At 45.2% G+C, this 16209-nt stretch overlaps 1 protein-coding gene across 1 annotated transcript; it reads left to right on the forward strand.

Annotated features, from left to right (window-relative positions):
• The first annotated feature begins 3906 nt into the window (after window positions 1-3906).
• On the forward strand, window positions 3907-15265 carry LOC127000127 (uncharacterized). Its single transcript, XM_050863547.1, has 4 exons — window positions 3907-4053; window positions 14143-14262; window positions 14635-14841; window positions 15251-15265. The coding sequence occupies exons 1-4, from the start codon at window positions 3970-3972 to the stop codon at window positions 15263-15265; spliced, it is 426 nt and encodes a 141-aa protein (XP_050719504.1). The 5' UTR covers window positions 3907-3969.
• Window positions 15266-16209: the final 944 nt, after the last annotated feature.

Genomic DNA, 16209 nt, shown 5'->3' on the forward strand with positions numbered 1-16209 from the left:
GAAAGAAGATCATCAATGAACAACAGAAAAGAGTGAGATAGGACAGAACCCTGTGGGACACCACTGTTAATAGATTTAGGGAAGAACAGTGACCGTCTACCACGGCAGAAATAGAACGGTCAGAAAGGAAACTGGAGATAAAGGTACAGAGAGAAGAATAGAAACCGTAGGAGGGTAGTTTAGAAAGCAAGGATTTGTGCCAGACCCTATCAAAAGCTTTTGATATGTCCAGCGCAATAGCAAAAGTTTCACCGAAACGGCTAAGAGAGGATGACCAAGAGTCAGTTAAGAAGGCTAGGAGATCACCAGTAGAACGCCCCTTGCGGAACCCATACTGGCGATCAGATAGAAGGTCAGAAGTGGAAGGTGCTTTTGAATCTTACGGTTAAGGATTGATTCAAAAGCTTTAGATAGACAAGAAAGTAAAGCAATAGGACGGTAGTTTGAGGGATTGGAGCGGTCACCCTTCTTAGGTACAGGCTGTGTGAAGGCATACTTCCAGCAAGAAGGAAAGGTAGATGTTGACAGGCAGAGGCGAAAGAGTTTGACCAGGCAGGGTGACAGCACGGAGGCACAGTTTTTAAGGACATAGGAGGCACTCCATCAGGTCCATAAGCCTTCTGAGGATTGAGGCCAGAGAGGGCATAGAAAACATCATTTTAAAGAATCTTTATAACAGGCATAAAGGAGTCAGAGGGGGGAGGAGTAGGAGGAATATGCCCAGAATCGTCCAGAGTGGAGTTTTGAGAAAAAAGTTTGAGAGAAGAGGTCAGCCTTAGAGAGAGATGACACGGCAGTGTTGCCGTCAGGACTAAGGAGTGGAGGGAAAGATGAAGAAGTGAAGTTGAGGAGATGTTTTGGCTAGATGCCAGAAGTCACAGGAAGAGTTGAAAGCAAGGTTTTGACATTTTCTATTAATGAAAAGAATTTTTGGTTAGTCGGAGAATAGATTTGGCACGATTCAGGCAGAAATGTATAGTTCATGGCTAAGCGGGAGTTTGGAAGGTTTTCTGGTACCCAGCACAGCGAGCTGCTTACTCTCTATCTTTGACAGCACGAGAACAAGCGTGATTAAACCAAGGCTTTTTAGCATGGGGAGTAGAGAAAGTACGTGGAATGTATGCCTCCATTCAAGAGACAATCACCTTGTGATGCACTGGGCACACACAGAGGGGTCTCTATCCTGGAAGCATTAATCATTCCACGGGAAATCGGAAGAGTACATCCTCAGGTCGTCCCACCGAGGTGAAGCAAAATGCCAGAAACATCGCCTTTTCGGTGGGTCCAGAGGATGTACAGGAGCGATAGGACAGGATACAAAAATAAGATTGTGATCGGAGGAGCACAACAGAGAGAACAGTTTGACAGAGTAAGAAGAAGGGTTAGAGGTAAGGAAGAGGTCTAGTATGTTGGGCCTGTCTCCAAGACGGTCGGGAAAACGTGTAGGGTGCTGAACCAACTGCTCTGGGTCGTTGAGGAGAAAAAAGTTGTGATTTACACTTCACCTCAGGCTTGTCAGTGAAGAAAGAGGATGAAAGGCCATAGCTGCTGGTGAACATTGAAATCTCCGGGATGGAGATTTCAGCAGAAGGAGAATGCTGGGTCAAGATGTGTCCCTTTAGAGTTCAAGTAGGATCAAAGAATTTTACATAGTTGAAGGTAGAGGATTGGGTGAGATAAACAGCACAGATGTATCTAGTAATACAATGACAATGAAGTCTTAGCCAGATGGTGGAATATTCAGAAGAGTCAAGGTCGTGGGCACGAGAGCAAATGATGTCGTAGCTCACGTAGACGCAACATCCAGCTTTGGATTGAAATTTAGGATATAGATAGTAGGAAGGAACAGAGTAGAGATTGCTGTCAGTAGCCTCAAAGACCTGTGTTTCGGTGAGGAAGAGAAGGTGAGGTTTAGAGGAGGAGAGATGGTGTTCCACAGAATGGAAATTAGAACGAAGACCGCGAATGTTGCAGAAATTGATAAGAAAGAGGTTCGAGGAGTTATCAAGACACCTCTCAGGTCGGAAGCCAGAAGGGGAGTCCTCCCTGGGGGAATTTGTGGTCCCCCCCCCCCCAGGCTGGGACTCCGAGGCACTGTTGTTGAACGCCATTTTGAATTTTGAATTTTGGGAAAAGGTGTGTGTCGTGGGAATGTAGTGTGGTGTGCATCGAGAGAGGAGTGTCAGTAGGGAAACGTTTAGTGAGGTAATGGGAATGGTCTTTGGAGGGCTTCAGCTTCCTCCTCACTTCCCATATATACCTCACCGGGAGTAGTTTGCGCCCGTTCGGTAGGTGTCTTCCTACCTACCCCAGCCATATATATATATATATATATATATATATATATATATATATATATATATATATATACATATATATATATATATATATATATATCCTTTATCTCCAGTTTCCTTTTTGGCCGTTCTATCTCTGCTGTGGTAGACGGCCACTGTTCTTCTCATAAACCTATTAACAGTGGTGTTCCACTGGGCTCTGTCCTATCACCCACTCTCTTCCTGCTATTGATCAATGATCTTCTTTCCATAACAAACTGTCCTATCCACTCATACGCTGATGACTCCATTCTGCATTATTCAACTTTTTTCAACAGAAGACCCTCTCAACAGGAATTACATGACTCCAGGCTGGAGGCTGCAGAATGCTTAACCTCAGACGTTACTATCATTTCCGATTGTGGTAAAAGGAACCTTGTGTCCTTCAATGCCTCAAAAACCCAATTTCTCCACCTATCAACTCGACACAATCTTCCAAGCACCTATCCCCTATTCTTCAACAACACTCAGCTGTCACCATCTTCAACACTAAACATCCTCGGTCTACCCTTAACTCAAAATCTTAACTGGAAACTTCACATTTCGTCTCTCAATAAATCAGCTTCCTCGAGGTTGGGCGTTCTGTATCGTCTACGCCAGTTCTTCTCCCCCGCACAGTTGCTATCCATATACAGGGGCATTGTCCGCCCTCGTATGGAGTATGCATCTCACGTGTGGGGGGGCTCCACTCACACAGCTCTCTTGGACAGAGTGGAGTCTAAGGCTCTTCGTCTCATCAGCTCTCCTCCTCTTACTGATAGTCTTCTACCTCTTAATTTCCGCCGCCATGTTGCCTCTCTTTCTATCTTCTATCGATATTTTCATGCTGACTGCTCTTCTGAACTCGCTAACTGCTAGTTCAGGACACCTCTCCTCCCGAAATTGACCTCTCTTTTTGGACACTCCTTTGATCTCTATTCAGGAGCGGTGAGTAGCGGCCCCGCTGCACTCGACTTTCTACTCATGCTCATCCCTATACTGTCCAAACCCCTTATGCAAGAGTTAACCAGCATCTTCACTCTTTCATCCCTCACGCTGGTAAACTCTGGAAAAATCTTCCTTCTTTTGTATTTCCTCCTGCTTACGACTTGAATTCTTTCAAGAGGAAGGTATTAGGACACCTCTCCTCCCGAAACTGACCTCTCTTTCGGCCACCTCTTTTGATTCTTTTTATAGCAGCAGCGAGTAGCGGACTTTTTTTTTTATCATTGTTTACTTTTTTGTGCCCTTGAGCTGTCTCCTTTGTTGTAAAAAAAATAATATATATATATATATATATATATATATATATATATATATATATATATATATATATATATATATATATATATATATATATATATATATATATATATATATATATATATATATATATATATATATATATATATATATTATATATATATATATATACATATATATATATATATATATATATATATATATATATATATATATATATATATATATATATATATATATATATATATATATATATATATATATATATATATATGTATATATATGGAAGATTGTTTTACTTCAAACAATGTCTCTGTATTCTCTGCACAGTTCTTTACTGACGTCCGTGTCTCAAGACGGTGGTGGCGGAGGTTTGGAGAGAGGCCGCGTCATGTACCTGCTGGAGCCTCGCTATCGATCTCAATTCATTGCTCCTTGGGACGAGGCGGGGCAGATTGCAGCCTACATGAACATGGTAAACCACAAAAAAGTAGTAAAGTGCATACATAGCCCGTTCGGTGATGAGACTGGGTAGATTGCAATCTACATGTGCATTTTAAAGGTTAAAAAAGATAGATGACTGTACTAGTAATTGAAGTTATTGAACGGCAATCCATTCTCGGACGCGGCGTGGCAAATTGCAACCCACGTGAGTATGGTCAAGCATAAAAAGGTAGCAGCAGACAATATTAGTTACAGAGAAGTAATCCACTCTGCGCCGAGGCGAACGGATTGCAACCCTCAAGAACACAGTTAAATTTTAAAAAAGCTGGCATATGAACAGACCGCAACTTACACGAGCATTTAACAACAGTCATAACATAAAGATAATCGTTCGGGGCCAAGGCGGGACACATTGCACTCTGCAGGAGCATGGCAAAGAGCCGCACTGTAAAAGAATCACTTAACAACAGCAATAACATAGAGATAATCAATACTGAGACGATACGAAGCATACAGCTTACATAACTATAGTGAGACAACACATTTCAAATAACAATAAACATAAAATACTGAGATAATCCTTGATATTTATGTCAAGCTATATATATGAGGGTAAGATAAGTGTAATGTGCTGGGAGGGACGCAGGAAGTGGGGAAGGACTGCAACTTACATAAGCGCGGTAAGGAGAAGGAAAGATGAGAAATAACGCTAAACATAACGTATAAAGACACTCCACTTTGTTTTCAAGGGTACGTAAGTTAAGTGTTACGTGTTGGCCGGAACGCGTCAAGGGGTGGGGGTGGGGGAGGGTAAAATCTCAAATCCCATGTTAAATTCCTTATGTTCTAAGTGTATCTTCTCCCTTATTTATGGGCCGATTTCTTTCATTCAAAAAGCATTTTAATCAGGAAGGATAGGAAATTAAAGGCTACTCTCTTTTGTTTTTATACAATAGTAAAAAATATTTTTTAAAGTTCGATAAAATAATACAAAACAATTTGATATATAAATATTTCTCAAAAATCAAAATCAACTTCAAGCAATAGTTTCGAGAGTAACCTTTATTCCTTACACATATTTTCATAAGCTGCAGTGAGAGATATATGTATAACAAAAAGTGCAAAGGAGAAGATATTTTTTAAAGTTCAAAATCATGGTTTTGAGATATCAAGCGATAAGAACATAAGAACATAAGAACATAAGAACCAGCTCCTTTGACCCTAAACTTGTATCCCCACCTAATATCGCTGTCCATGAATTTATCTAGTCTATTTTTGAATGTGACAATTGTGGCACTCATCACATGACCACTCATCCACCACCTGTTAGTAAACCAATTTTGCCCTCCCTGTTGAATCTGAATTTATCCAGTTTAAACCGTTACTTCGTGTCCTACCGGTTCTCTTAAAACCTTATGAATGTCTCCCTTATTAAAGCCTTCATCCATTTATAAACCTCGATCATCTCCACGCACCCTTGCCTTTCTAGAGAATGCAAGTTTAACTGTTTGAGTCTTTCCTCGTATGGCAAGTTTCTCAACCCTGAATCATCTAGTCATCCTCCTCTGCAAATTCTAACATTTTGATATCCATTCTATAGTAGGGTGACCAGAACTGAATAGTCAAGATGAGGTCTAACTAATGCTAAATATAGTTTGAGGAAGACTTCAGGCTTCTGTTGCTTACGCTCCTGAAATAAATTACCCTATTAGCTCGATTTCTAGCTTGAATGCATTGTGCCCTTGGACGGAGATCAGAGCTCACTAAGACCCTAAATCCCTCTCCCTACTTATGAGAGTGTCATTTAAGCAATAGTTATGTGAGGGGTTGTTCCTACCTACACTCAGAATACTGCACTTCCCATTGAACTCCATCTGCCATTTATCCGATCCTTATAATCTGTTGAGTTCACCTTGGAAATACTAGCGTCCTGATCCGACTCAATTACTCGATCTTGGTATCATCTGCAAATTTACTAACATCACTACTAATTGTCTAAGTCATTGATATAAATAATAAACAAAAGTGGACCTATGGGACCCCTCGTAACACATCCCCAGTCAGATCTTTTACCATTGATTTGCACTCTTTGCTTCCTATTGCTAAGCCACGCCTTTCAAAACTTCCTCTACTCCGTGAGCCTGTAATTTAAGCAACAGTCGTTGGTGAGGAACTTTGTTTTACTAAATCAAGATAGATTACATCATAATTTTCATCTCTGTCAACCGCCTCAAATACTTTATTGTAGAAGGACAAGAGATTGGTGAGGCATGACCTACCTTTGTGAACCCATGCTGCGAGTCGTGAATTAAGCTATGTTTCTTCCTGGCTATTATGGACTCCAGCATCTTCCCTATAACCGATGTTAAGCTAATTGGGCGATAGTTTGAAGCAACTGACCTGTCCCCAAAAATCGGCGTCACATTAGCTACTTTCCATAGGCTCGGTACATTATTTACCGACATCTTAAAGATGTCGGTTAGTGGGTCACTGATTATATCACCTAACTCCTTTAATACCCTCGGAAATATCCCGTCAGGACCTGGCGACTCTTAAGCTTATCTATCTCATCCTGAACTACTTGCCTGGTAATGATTATATCCCTCAATTTATCGCCATCCCACCTGAACTCTTTCCGGTATAGTCGTTCGATCCTCCTGTGAATACTGAAAGTAGTCGTTCAACAATGTGCTCATATTTTCGTAATTTTCTAGCTCTGTGTTTGTTTTCAGCGGTCCAATTTTTCTTTTTGTTCTATACATCTGAAAAGCCCTTTTCGCCTCATTTGCTACTTTGATCTCATAGTTCTTTTTTGCTATCCTGGTGTTTTCTTTAACTAATCTAGATAGTTCCCATTCTTTATTTTCTGATATTAACCCAATCTCGTGTTTTAGTCCACGAGTCATCCATAGGATCATTGGTTTTCTTTTCTAAGTGTTTCGCTGTGGTATATGCTGTTCTTGCCCTCTACTATTACTCTAACTAAATTATTGTAAGACATTTCTACCTGGTTCTCCTGGCTCTCCAATCCGCAGTTCTGGCCCTCATGAATAGCCCTTCAAGATGTCTTCGAAGCCCCTCGTAGTTTGCTCTTCTAAAATCTGGCACTAACGGTTTGAAACGAACCGTTCTGTGATCACTATTTCTAACTCTCCGCCCACCTCCAACTCACATGAAGTTCCCATTATTGGTTAGGACTTGTTATCTCCTCTGGTAGGCTCAGTAACTACCTGCTTAAGGAAATTATCTTGTATAACTTCAGAAAGTCCTCCTTCCAGGTCACCCACTAGATCTTCCCAGTCTATATTCCTATAATTAAAGTCCCCATTACGCAGACATTCTACTCATACTCGCCTGCCAATCTCCTGTAGTAATATACTCGTGTCCTGTTAAGGTTGGGTTATATAACTCTTTCCCTTTGTAAACGTCCATGAATCCATGTTAGTTTTGACTGAGTTGTTAACTAAACATTTAAGTGAGTCTTTAACATATAGCGCAACTTGCCCTTCTGTCTTTGTGAAACATCTGATAACCTGTTATTTCAAATTAAAATTTCTATTAGCAGTGTCTATCCATGTCTCAGTGATCGCTATTATGTCAAATTTTCGAACAAGCTTCACCCCTTAGTAAGTCTATCTTGTTTCTGGCTCCTGCTGTTAGTATAGAAGATTCTTAGCCCGTCCTCTGTTACTCCTCTAGAATTACTTCTAAGCTGCCTGGTTATATTATGAGCTAGATGTCCTCCCATTACCTCCCCTTGCCTATACTAAAAATCCTCATGCTCGCTCAGGAGTCTAGAGCCTAACGTCAAGTGTATCCGTCACGGGCGTAGAGGGCGTCGTTGCTGAAGAGGTCCCCAATTGTCGACGAACAGCCACCATTGCTCGCAGTGCTCTGCTGTTCACTGCTATCGCCCTGGACAATCCATCGCCAACCCCTCCTTGGCAGGACGCCACACTACTGGCGACCCACCAGCGTCACGTATCCTGCCTAACAATTCTCTAAAACGCCTGAGAAGGTCCTCGCCACGAGAAACGTCGTTTCCGCCACAGCTGAGAAAGACAATGGGGTTCGATCCTCGCTTGCCATACACGCCTCCCCTGCCCCTGAAACACACCCTCGTCCTGTTCTTATCCTTGGAGCAAAAATACCTGTCAACATAACAGGGGCCAGGAGGGGTGGGTGAAGGAGGGAGAGCAGGAAGGAGGGGAGGGACCTGCTGTGAAGAACGAGGAGAATTGGAAGAGTGGAAGGTGGAAAGGGGGAGGAGGAAGGAAGAAGGAGAAAGGAGGGTGAGGTGGTGGAGGAGGAACGGACGAGGAGAGGGAGGAGGAAGAGGGGAAAGGAAGGTAGGGACAGGTGTTGGGGAGGGACAGGCAGGAGGCGGAGGACAGGAGGAGAAAGAGGGAGAGGAGGAGGAGGAGGAGAGGGAAGAGGGGAGGGGGGACGGAAGAGGAAGGAGGAATTGGAGGCGGAGGAGGAGGGAGGAGGAGGGAGGAGGAGGAGGAGTAGGTGAAAGGAGAGGAGGTGGGGGAGGGAGGGACGGACGAGAGGAGGAGGGAAGGTGAAGGACAGGTGTGGGAGGGAGGGACGAGCGAAGAGGCGGAGGACAAGGAGGAGAAAGAGGGAGAGGAGGAGGAGGAGGAGGGTGGGCGGGGAGAGGGGAGAGGGGGGACGGAAGAGGAAGGCGAGGAGGAGGAGGAGGAGGAGGAGGAGGAAGAGGAGGAAGAAGAGGAGAAGAAGGGGTGGGAAGCGGGGAGATCGGAGATGGTCGAGGAGGAGGAGGAGGAGGAGGATGGGATGATGAAGTTTAAATATTTCTTTAATTTTACCTATTCCACCTAGGGACTTGAAATCCACAGGATATATACATCAGGATATGCAGAAAAAGCAAACAAGGTTTCCCTTACTTACCTTCATTGATTGTGTAAACAGGCTGCTTTGTTTACCCAAGGTTACGTCTTTTTTACGGGGTCATAAATCCATGTACTCGAATTTTACCATATTTCGCCATATTTCAAATTAAAAACCAGTGTTCTGTGTAAAATCAATAAAATATAATGAAAAAAGACATTTGAAGCGGATACATTGAGTATTTTGTTGGATTTATGAAAAAAAAAAATTTTGGAAAATATAAAAATATAATAGTGAGTGCTAAAATTTTCCATTTTTTTAGCCAGTGATGAGAGAGAACTTAAGAGTTTCATGACAGACCAAGGAAAAAAATCCTATAATTAAAAAGGGGTGAGAACATGGATTGTAGCCCGTAGCACCACGCGGAAACTCATTGCAGAACGTTGCATTGCATGTTGCATACCACTGTATTATTTTTTCATCAGATTCATTCATATACCAAAAGAAAGATAAAAATTCACAGAATTTTATAAGCCATAAATAACAAAAATGATATTTTTCAGGCCGACCACTTACAACCCCCCCTTAAGAGGGATACATTGCAACTTATATAAGTTTGCGAAGGGAAAACTAACTAATGGGGATCATACCGCCCGGGGTGCGTCGCTTCACTCACTCCCCCATCTCCATCCCAGACGCTCATTCCGAACAAGCCTCTACGCAGCTGCCTTTTCAGTATTAAGGCCCTCCTGGCAGGATCGATCAACTTCCCTAGTCATGAGTTACGTGGACGTCCCCTTCCTCTCTTCCACTCATGGGCGTGGCGAATAGAAGTAACCCGATAAGCAGGACTGACGTCCGGGAAGCGTGACATGTTCTCATATAGCCGGAGTTGGCGTTCACGAACTAAGCTTTTATTTTTTCGTTTTTCTTATTTATTTTATTTTATTTTTTTACATCTTCGCCTGTGGCGCCGGTAGGCTTGTTTTTTGGAGGGGCCTGATGGTATGGCCCAGCCCGTTGTGGCGCAGGTCAGTGCTTATATTGGCGCCATCTTGCATTGGCTCATGCTGCCCTCCCGGAGCTCATCTTTAATCCTAGAATCTAGAGTCCGGGTTGATAGGTGGTCTTCTGGACAGCATGTGGGTAGTTTTAAGCCACTCGGCGGCGGCTGAAAAATCCCAGCTTGGTGGAACCGGGCGGGGATTGAACTCGCATCGTCCCGAACGCGGCGCCGTCACGCTGTCGACTCAGCCACCGCCTCCCTGGAGCTGGTAAGAGGCCTTGATTCAGTTTTATGTATAGTCGCCGGTTCGGCACGAATTTATTCCGGTGATACCCCACGATCATGCAAAGGCACTTTGTACCAAAGACGTCGACACTACTCCTTCAATCAGTATACAGGATCCATGTTTTTCAAAGCCAAACAATAAGACAGTAAGTACAAGTGACAAATATTCGAATCTTGTCCGCCTGCATAGATATCGAGGACGCCAAATACTCGTGTAGGGGCAGGCTTATTTGGAGCGTCTATTGCAGCGCACTTAGCTACCCTGAGCTGTATCCTTCTTTCACTCTTTCTGGGTTGGTGTGGCCTTAATCTTAGTCCTCCCACATGTTTACCGTGTGTGGCATCCCTGACCGCGAGACGGGAGTCTTGGAGATTGAGCGATGCCGTAGTCGTGAGCTGCGGTTAGCAATACACATCTTTGATCCATTATTCTGGTTAAGAAGGGCGGGCTCTCCTGGTTCGGAGAGGTCAATCGGCTAGGTCGTCACTATAAACACTTGCCTGCGCCATGACGGGCTGGGGCCGACTATCATCCAGGCCCCTCAAGCAGGCCTACCGGCACTATAGGCGTAGACGTAAAAACAACAACAACAACAAAAGTCTGCGGGATGATTAGCCAAGAGGCCACAACGGTGTCAGATGGTACGCGGGAATACCCTCCTACTTCCCCTGGGGCTATTGGACTCATAGACCCAACTCTCAGACTCCCCTTATAGGACTCCGTAATGGGTGAGGGTGCGGGAGAGGGAACTTCCCAACATAAGTATATGGCATCAACTACATTTGACAGATCTGGTCTGGGCAGGAGAGCTTCCCTGCTCCGAACACACACACCCCTCTCTTAGGGACCACCAGAGTTTTGCAGACGAGGCACGAGCTCGTGGAGTCAGTCCAAATTAATCTCCAACGGGCTTTCCGTGTGGATACCTGGAACACTGAGATAATCTCGGAAGATCAGCGACTTCCCTATTTGTCTGCTGAGCTCTGGAGGTTGCAAGTGGACAGAGAAAAGCTCTCTGAGACGAAGAGACCTGACAGTGGAGAGATTAATTAAGAGGTTTATACATACTAGTGGTCAAGCCAGAGAGAGGGTGTTCGTTGTATGGGAGTAGATATAACCATTTCTAGCCGGCTGCAGTCCTCTGTAGTAGGGGTTATTCCAGATGATGCTGAAAAGGTTAAAGCACACCTTGGGCTAAATATCTCTTATTGCAGTGCACGTCCCCGCCGAGATGTGCCGAGTCGAGGAGAAAGAGATGTTCTACGCCAAGCTTGACTCTACATTTGAGCAATGCATCATCGTGACACACTCATTGTCTTGGGTGACTTCAATGCAGTCACAATACGGAGGGAGATGGCTACGAGTTATGTTTTGGTCCGAATGCCTCTGGCACCAGAAACATAAACAGTTCACTCTTTTAAACTTGCAAAGTCCAGCAGGCTGAGGATTGCTGGTTCCTGGTTTTAAAGACGCAAATCTCGCCGCTAGACTTGGTAAAGCAAAGCTGGTGGTGTGGCTAAGGAGATCAATCACATCCCTGTTAGTGCTCATCGAAAGATCCTCCAATACTGTTGGGTTTTCCGGAGTGGTGAATTCTTTGCGACCGAACACATACTTATTGCTGCAAATCAGAGGGAAAGCGGTGGCCGAGTGGTCAGCGTTCGGGTGTGGTGAACCCGTGGACCTAGGTTTGAGTCCCATCAAAAAACATTCATTTTTCAGACCATCTCCGAGTGGCGGAAGATTACCTACATGTTGTCCAGATCTTCGATCAACCCTAACTTCAGTCTAGAGGAGCAACATGGGTAAAGCAAGAGTCATGTATCACGGGCCACAATAAATATAATTCGCCTGCTCCACCAACGGGCTGGGGTCGTCGAAGAGACTCCTGAAAAGACCTACCGGCGCTATAGGCAGCATCTTACTCAAGGTGCAACCCATCAGGGCTCCATCTTGAAACGTGTGCTCAGGAGTATGCAGTGGCAGTCTCAAATCGCTTTACTGTGCTTGGTACTTTGGACCCTGGAAAGTTGTGGGAAACCTTTAAACGTAAAATATTCAAAGCTGCCGAGGAGTGCATTGGAGAGCGCCAGAGGTCTGGAAGTGGCGTTGCCTCGAGGAGGACACTCGAGAGTATAGAGGATAGTCGTGCTGCCAGGCTGGCTGGGGACTAGGAGTGATGCAGGACGTTGTCACGAAGGATAAGAATCCTTCTGAGGAGGGGGATAAGGAGAGGTACGCCTCCAAGCGGACAGCTCCCTCTGGCTGGGTTGTGAGGAAGTTGAAGGGTGGAAAGGCAGTTGGGATCTGTTATAGCAGCGTAGAGATGTTGAAAGCTCAGAGGAAAGCCATGATCCGTAGGATGCATGCGGTGCTGTCTGCCGTGTGGCAGTACGGTGTCATTCCTCTTGACTGGAAAAGGGGGTTGGTTGTCCTTACCTGAAAAGTGAAAGGGGACCGACAGGACTGCAACAGTTATCGTGGTATTACACTGCTCAGTGTGCCGGGCAAGGTCCTCGCTGACCTGGTGCTGATGGGAATTTGATCTCATCTGCTAAAGTTTCAGAGGCCTGAGCAATCCGAGTTCACGTCCGGCAAGTCACCAACTGACCGGATCATAACACTTGGCGTTCTTCTGGAACGCTGGCGTGAGATTCGACATGGGCTACTCACAGCCTATGTCGATCTAGAGAAGGCTTTTGGCTCAATGCATCGTGAGGCCCTCGAGGACATTCTGCGGATCCTTGGGAATCCTACAAGGATTACTGATGTAATGACTGGCCTTTACTGTGACACTGAGTGTTGTGAAGGGTGAGGGAAGCATTTCCGGCTTCTCCCCTGTTAATTCAGGAGCGAGTCAGGAGGGCGTCCTTGCCTCATCACTTTTTCAACATTTTTATGGTCTGGTTATTAGGCAAAGTTGCTGATCAAAGTCATTGCGAAGCATCCGTTGGCAATATCAAGATCACTGATCTTATCTTATTTTTCCTGATGATTACGTACTTTTCGGGGAATCGCTCTCTATATGCTGCATGAGAAGGCGAAGCCTGGGCCAAATCCAAGGTACAGTCGTTTGTAGGCTTGTTGGATAAAAGAGTTTAATCATTTTATTCATGAGGTGAGGATGTCGAGGTCACCAATATCTTGGTAGCGTAGTGCATTACAATGGTGGGTCTCACCAGGAAGTCACTCGACGGATTGGCCTGGCCCACGGTGTTATGGACTCGCTCATTACGAGTATGTGGCGTTGTTGATATCTATGTAAGCGCACAAAGATTCGGATCTTTAAGTCGCTTGTGCTCCCTGTCTTACTGTACGGCTGTGAGTCATGGACACTGAATAGCGACTTGGAGAGGCGTCTAGATGCCTTTGGTACAGCCAGGGGTGAGTTCCTGGCCACTCCAAAAAATTATCTTGGTTAGTCATTCTGCCCTCCAATTCCCCAAATTATATTTGCGGCTGCGTCCCTGCCTTTGACATTGTTTAGCAGTTTTGCAGTACCCCATAGCCTCCCGTATATACCTCACCGGGAGTAGCTTACGCCCGATTAGGCAGCTGTATAACTGTCTGCTCCCAGGAGCTAGACAGCAATAGACAATAAATCATTACCCTGATGTACCTGATTTAAGGTTAGTGCTTAGTCTGTCATCAATTGTTTGTCTTTATCTGGTACTGTATACGGGACAACAGGAGTGGCTTGTCTTACTGCCGCGAAATTGCTAGACAAAGATAGATGATATATCAATGCCCTGATGCACGTGATTGAAGGTTAGAGTATATCCTGTGTCTCTAAGTGTCTTAATCGTTCCAGGCAGGGTATGTGGGGCTCTTCACGGGGCAACAGGAGTGGCTGGTGTTACTGCATCGAAATAGCTGTACAAAGACATTAAATCAATATACTCTGATGTGCATGATTGAGGGTTGGTGTTTGTGCTGTCTTTAGTGCTTATTCTGTCTTCTTGTCTCTGTCTCAGGCCGGTGATCTTGGGCTGTATACAGGACAGCAGGAGTGGCTGGTGTTACTGCCACAAAATGCCACCCTTCAAAAAATTAAGAGCGCTCTCGCCAACGTAAAACTCTTCGTCGACAGTGAGGTATCTATCACAATCTAAGAATGTACAGTCATCACATGTGCAGGATAATGACGTCTCATGATTCATATCTATGATTTTAGAGATTTATTTCTAGGCTCCTTGGTTCCTCTCGGCTAGGGAAAACTACATATAAAGGGATAACTCTTATGTGACAAATAGACGCAGGTTAAAGACAGAAGAACCAAGGAGCCTCAAGTTAGAACCCTTTGCCGCAGAACGTGTACGTCCTGCGCGATCTGCTTCAAAACTGGAACAAAGAGTGTGACTATTCTGCATTATAGGCTGTCATATCTACGCTCAGAAACGATGTGATCTGAACACACTGATATCCGATATACAGGCATGTTAGTTGAGAACATTTCAACGCTGCAGGTCATGTTGTGTCAAGAGTCTCCAAACGGCCGCTATGAGATCCTTCAAGTGTGGAACGTGGGTAAGGAGGCAGGCGACCACACTCTCCAGGAAGAGCTGTGGGCCACCTGGAGTCCCGCCGCAGGACTGACTCAGCTTGTCCGTGGCAGCAAGTACGACAGACGTAAAGACCTCCGCGGCTTTCACCTCAAAGTGGCCTCCATAGAGGTTAGTCTCTCTCTCTCTCAAAGTCTCTCAAACCGCACGCGCTCCCACTTCCGTGACCTCTCTCGCTTGCGATTCCACCCTCGTGTGCTGTACTGAACTGTACTGTAGATCTTGCTGTGCTGTGTGCCGTGTGCTATTTCGCGTCGTGCTGCGTACTGCTTATTGTCAACCGAGTTAGCTGCCCGCAGAGGTGTGCTGTTTGCTGTGCGACCACGTGCTTCACTGGACAGGATTAAGTGTTGCCCTTATTTTTACTACCTCTCTCCGCCTGTATCTACCCTCTCGCAGCGCCCTGTAAACATATATACACCTATGGCTGGCCACAAAACACAGTGTTACACTCTTTCCGCCACATTCTTTATATATTTCCAGATTCCACTCCGACGCCACTTCCTACGCAGGTGTTCAGACCTACCTGACCTGACTTGACAGATTATTCCCAGAGACCAGTAATCCTCCTCCCCTCCTCTCGCGTTTCGCTCCTCCTCTTCTCTCGCCTCCCTCTCATTGCCCCTCCCCTCTCTCTCTCTCATTACCCCCCCACTTGCCTCTCTGTCTCTCCTTCCTCCTCCTCCTATCATTCCCATCCTCTCTCTCTCCCCCCCTTTCCTTCGCCCTCTTCACTCCCTCCATCCCTATCTCCCTCCACCACACTTCCCATATCTCTCTCTCTCTCTCTCTCTCTCTCTCTCTCTCTCTCTCTCTCTCTCTCTCTCTCTCTCTCTCTCTCTCTCTCTCTCTCTCTCTCTCTCTCTCTCTCTCTCTCTCTCTCTCTCTCTCTCTCTCTCTCTCTCTCTCTCTCTCTCTCTCTCTCTCTCTCTCTCTCTCTCTCTCTCTCTCTCTCTCTCTCTCTCTCTCTCTCTCTCTCTCTCTCTCTCTCTCTCATCACTCTCTCTCTCTCTCTCTACTCCCGCTCGCTCGCTCCTTTCCGCTCTCTCTCTCTCTCTCTCTCTCTCTCTCTCTCTTTCTCTCTCTCTCTCTCTCTCTCTCTCTCTCTCTCTCTCTCTCTCTCTCTCTCTCTCTCTCTCTCTCTCTCTCTCTCTCTCTCTCTCTCTCTCTCTCTCTCTCTCTCTCTCTCTCTCTCTCTCACTTATTCTCGCTTATTCACGCACGTCCCCTCTGCCTACGAAAAAGAAAAGCAAGCAAATATAGATACCTCCTCCTTACAAGATGGCGCTAAAGAAATGTTCGACTTGCAGGAAACTTCTCTGGTCATTTCTTCTCCAGGACGATCGACCGTCTGCAAGATCTGCCTGTTGACTCCAACAGATGGAAACGAGACTCCTTCAACAGGACGAAAGGCTGACGCTGGCGAGAAGAAGATCACCGAACTAACAAGTACTGTTGATACCTTGCAGGAGTTTATCC

Source organism: Eriocheir sinensis, chromosome 17 (assembly GCF_024679095.1).
Source record: "Eriocheir sinensis breed Jianghai 21 chromosome 17, ASM2467909v1, whole genome shotgun sequence".
NCBI classification, from domain to species: Eukaryota; Metazoa; Arthropoda; class Malacostraca; order Decapoda; family Varunidae; genus Eriocheir; species Eriocheir sinensis.

Excerpts from the sequence above, each read along its gene's own strand:
- LOC127000127 (XM_050863547.1), top strand. The coding sequence starts at position 3,970 with ATGTACCTGCTGGAGCCTCGCTATCGATCTCAATTCATTGCTCCTTGG. Across the intron at positions 4,054-14,142 it reads TTGCAGCCTACATGAACATG|GCCGGTGATCTTGGGCTGTA; the intron begins GTAAACCACAAA and ends TCTCTGTCTCAG. Across the intron at positions 14,263-14,634 it reads AACTCTTCGTCGACAGTGAG|GTCATGTTGTGTCAAGAGTC; the intron begins GTATCTATCACA and ends TCAACGCTGCAG.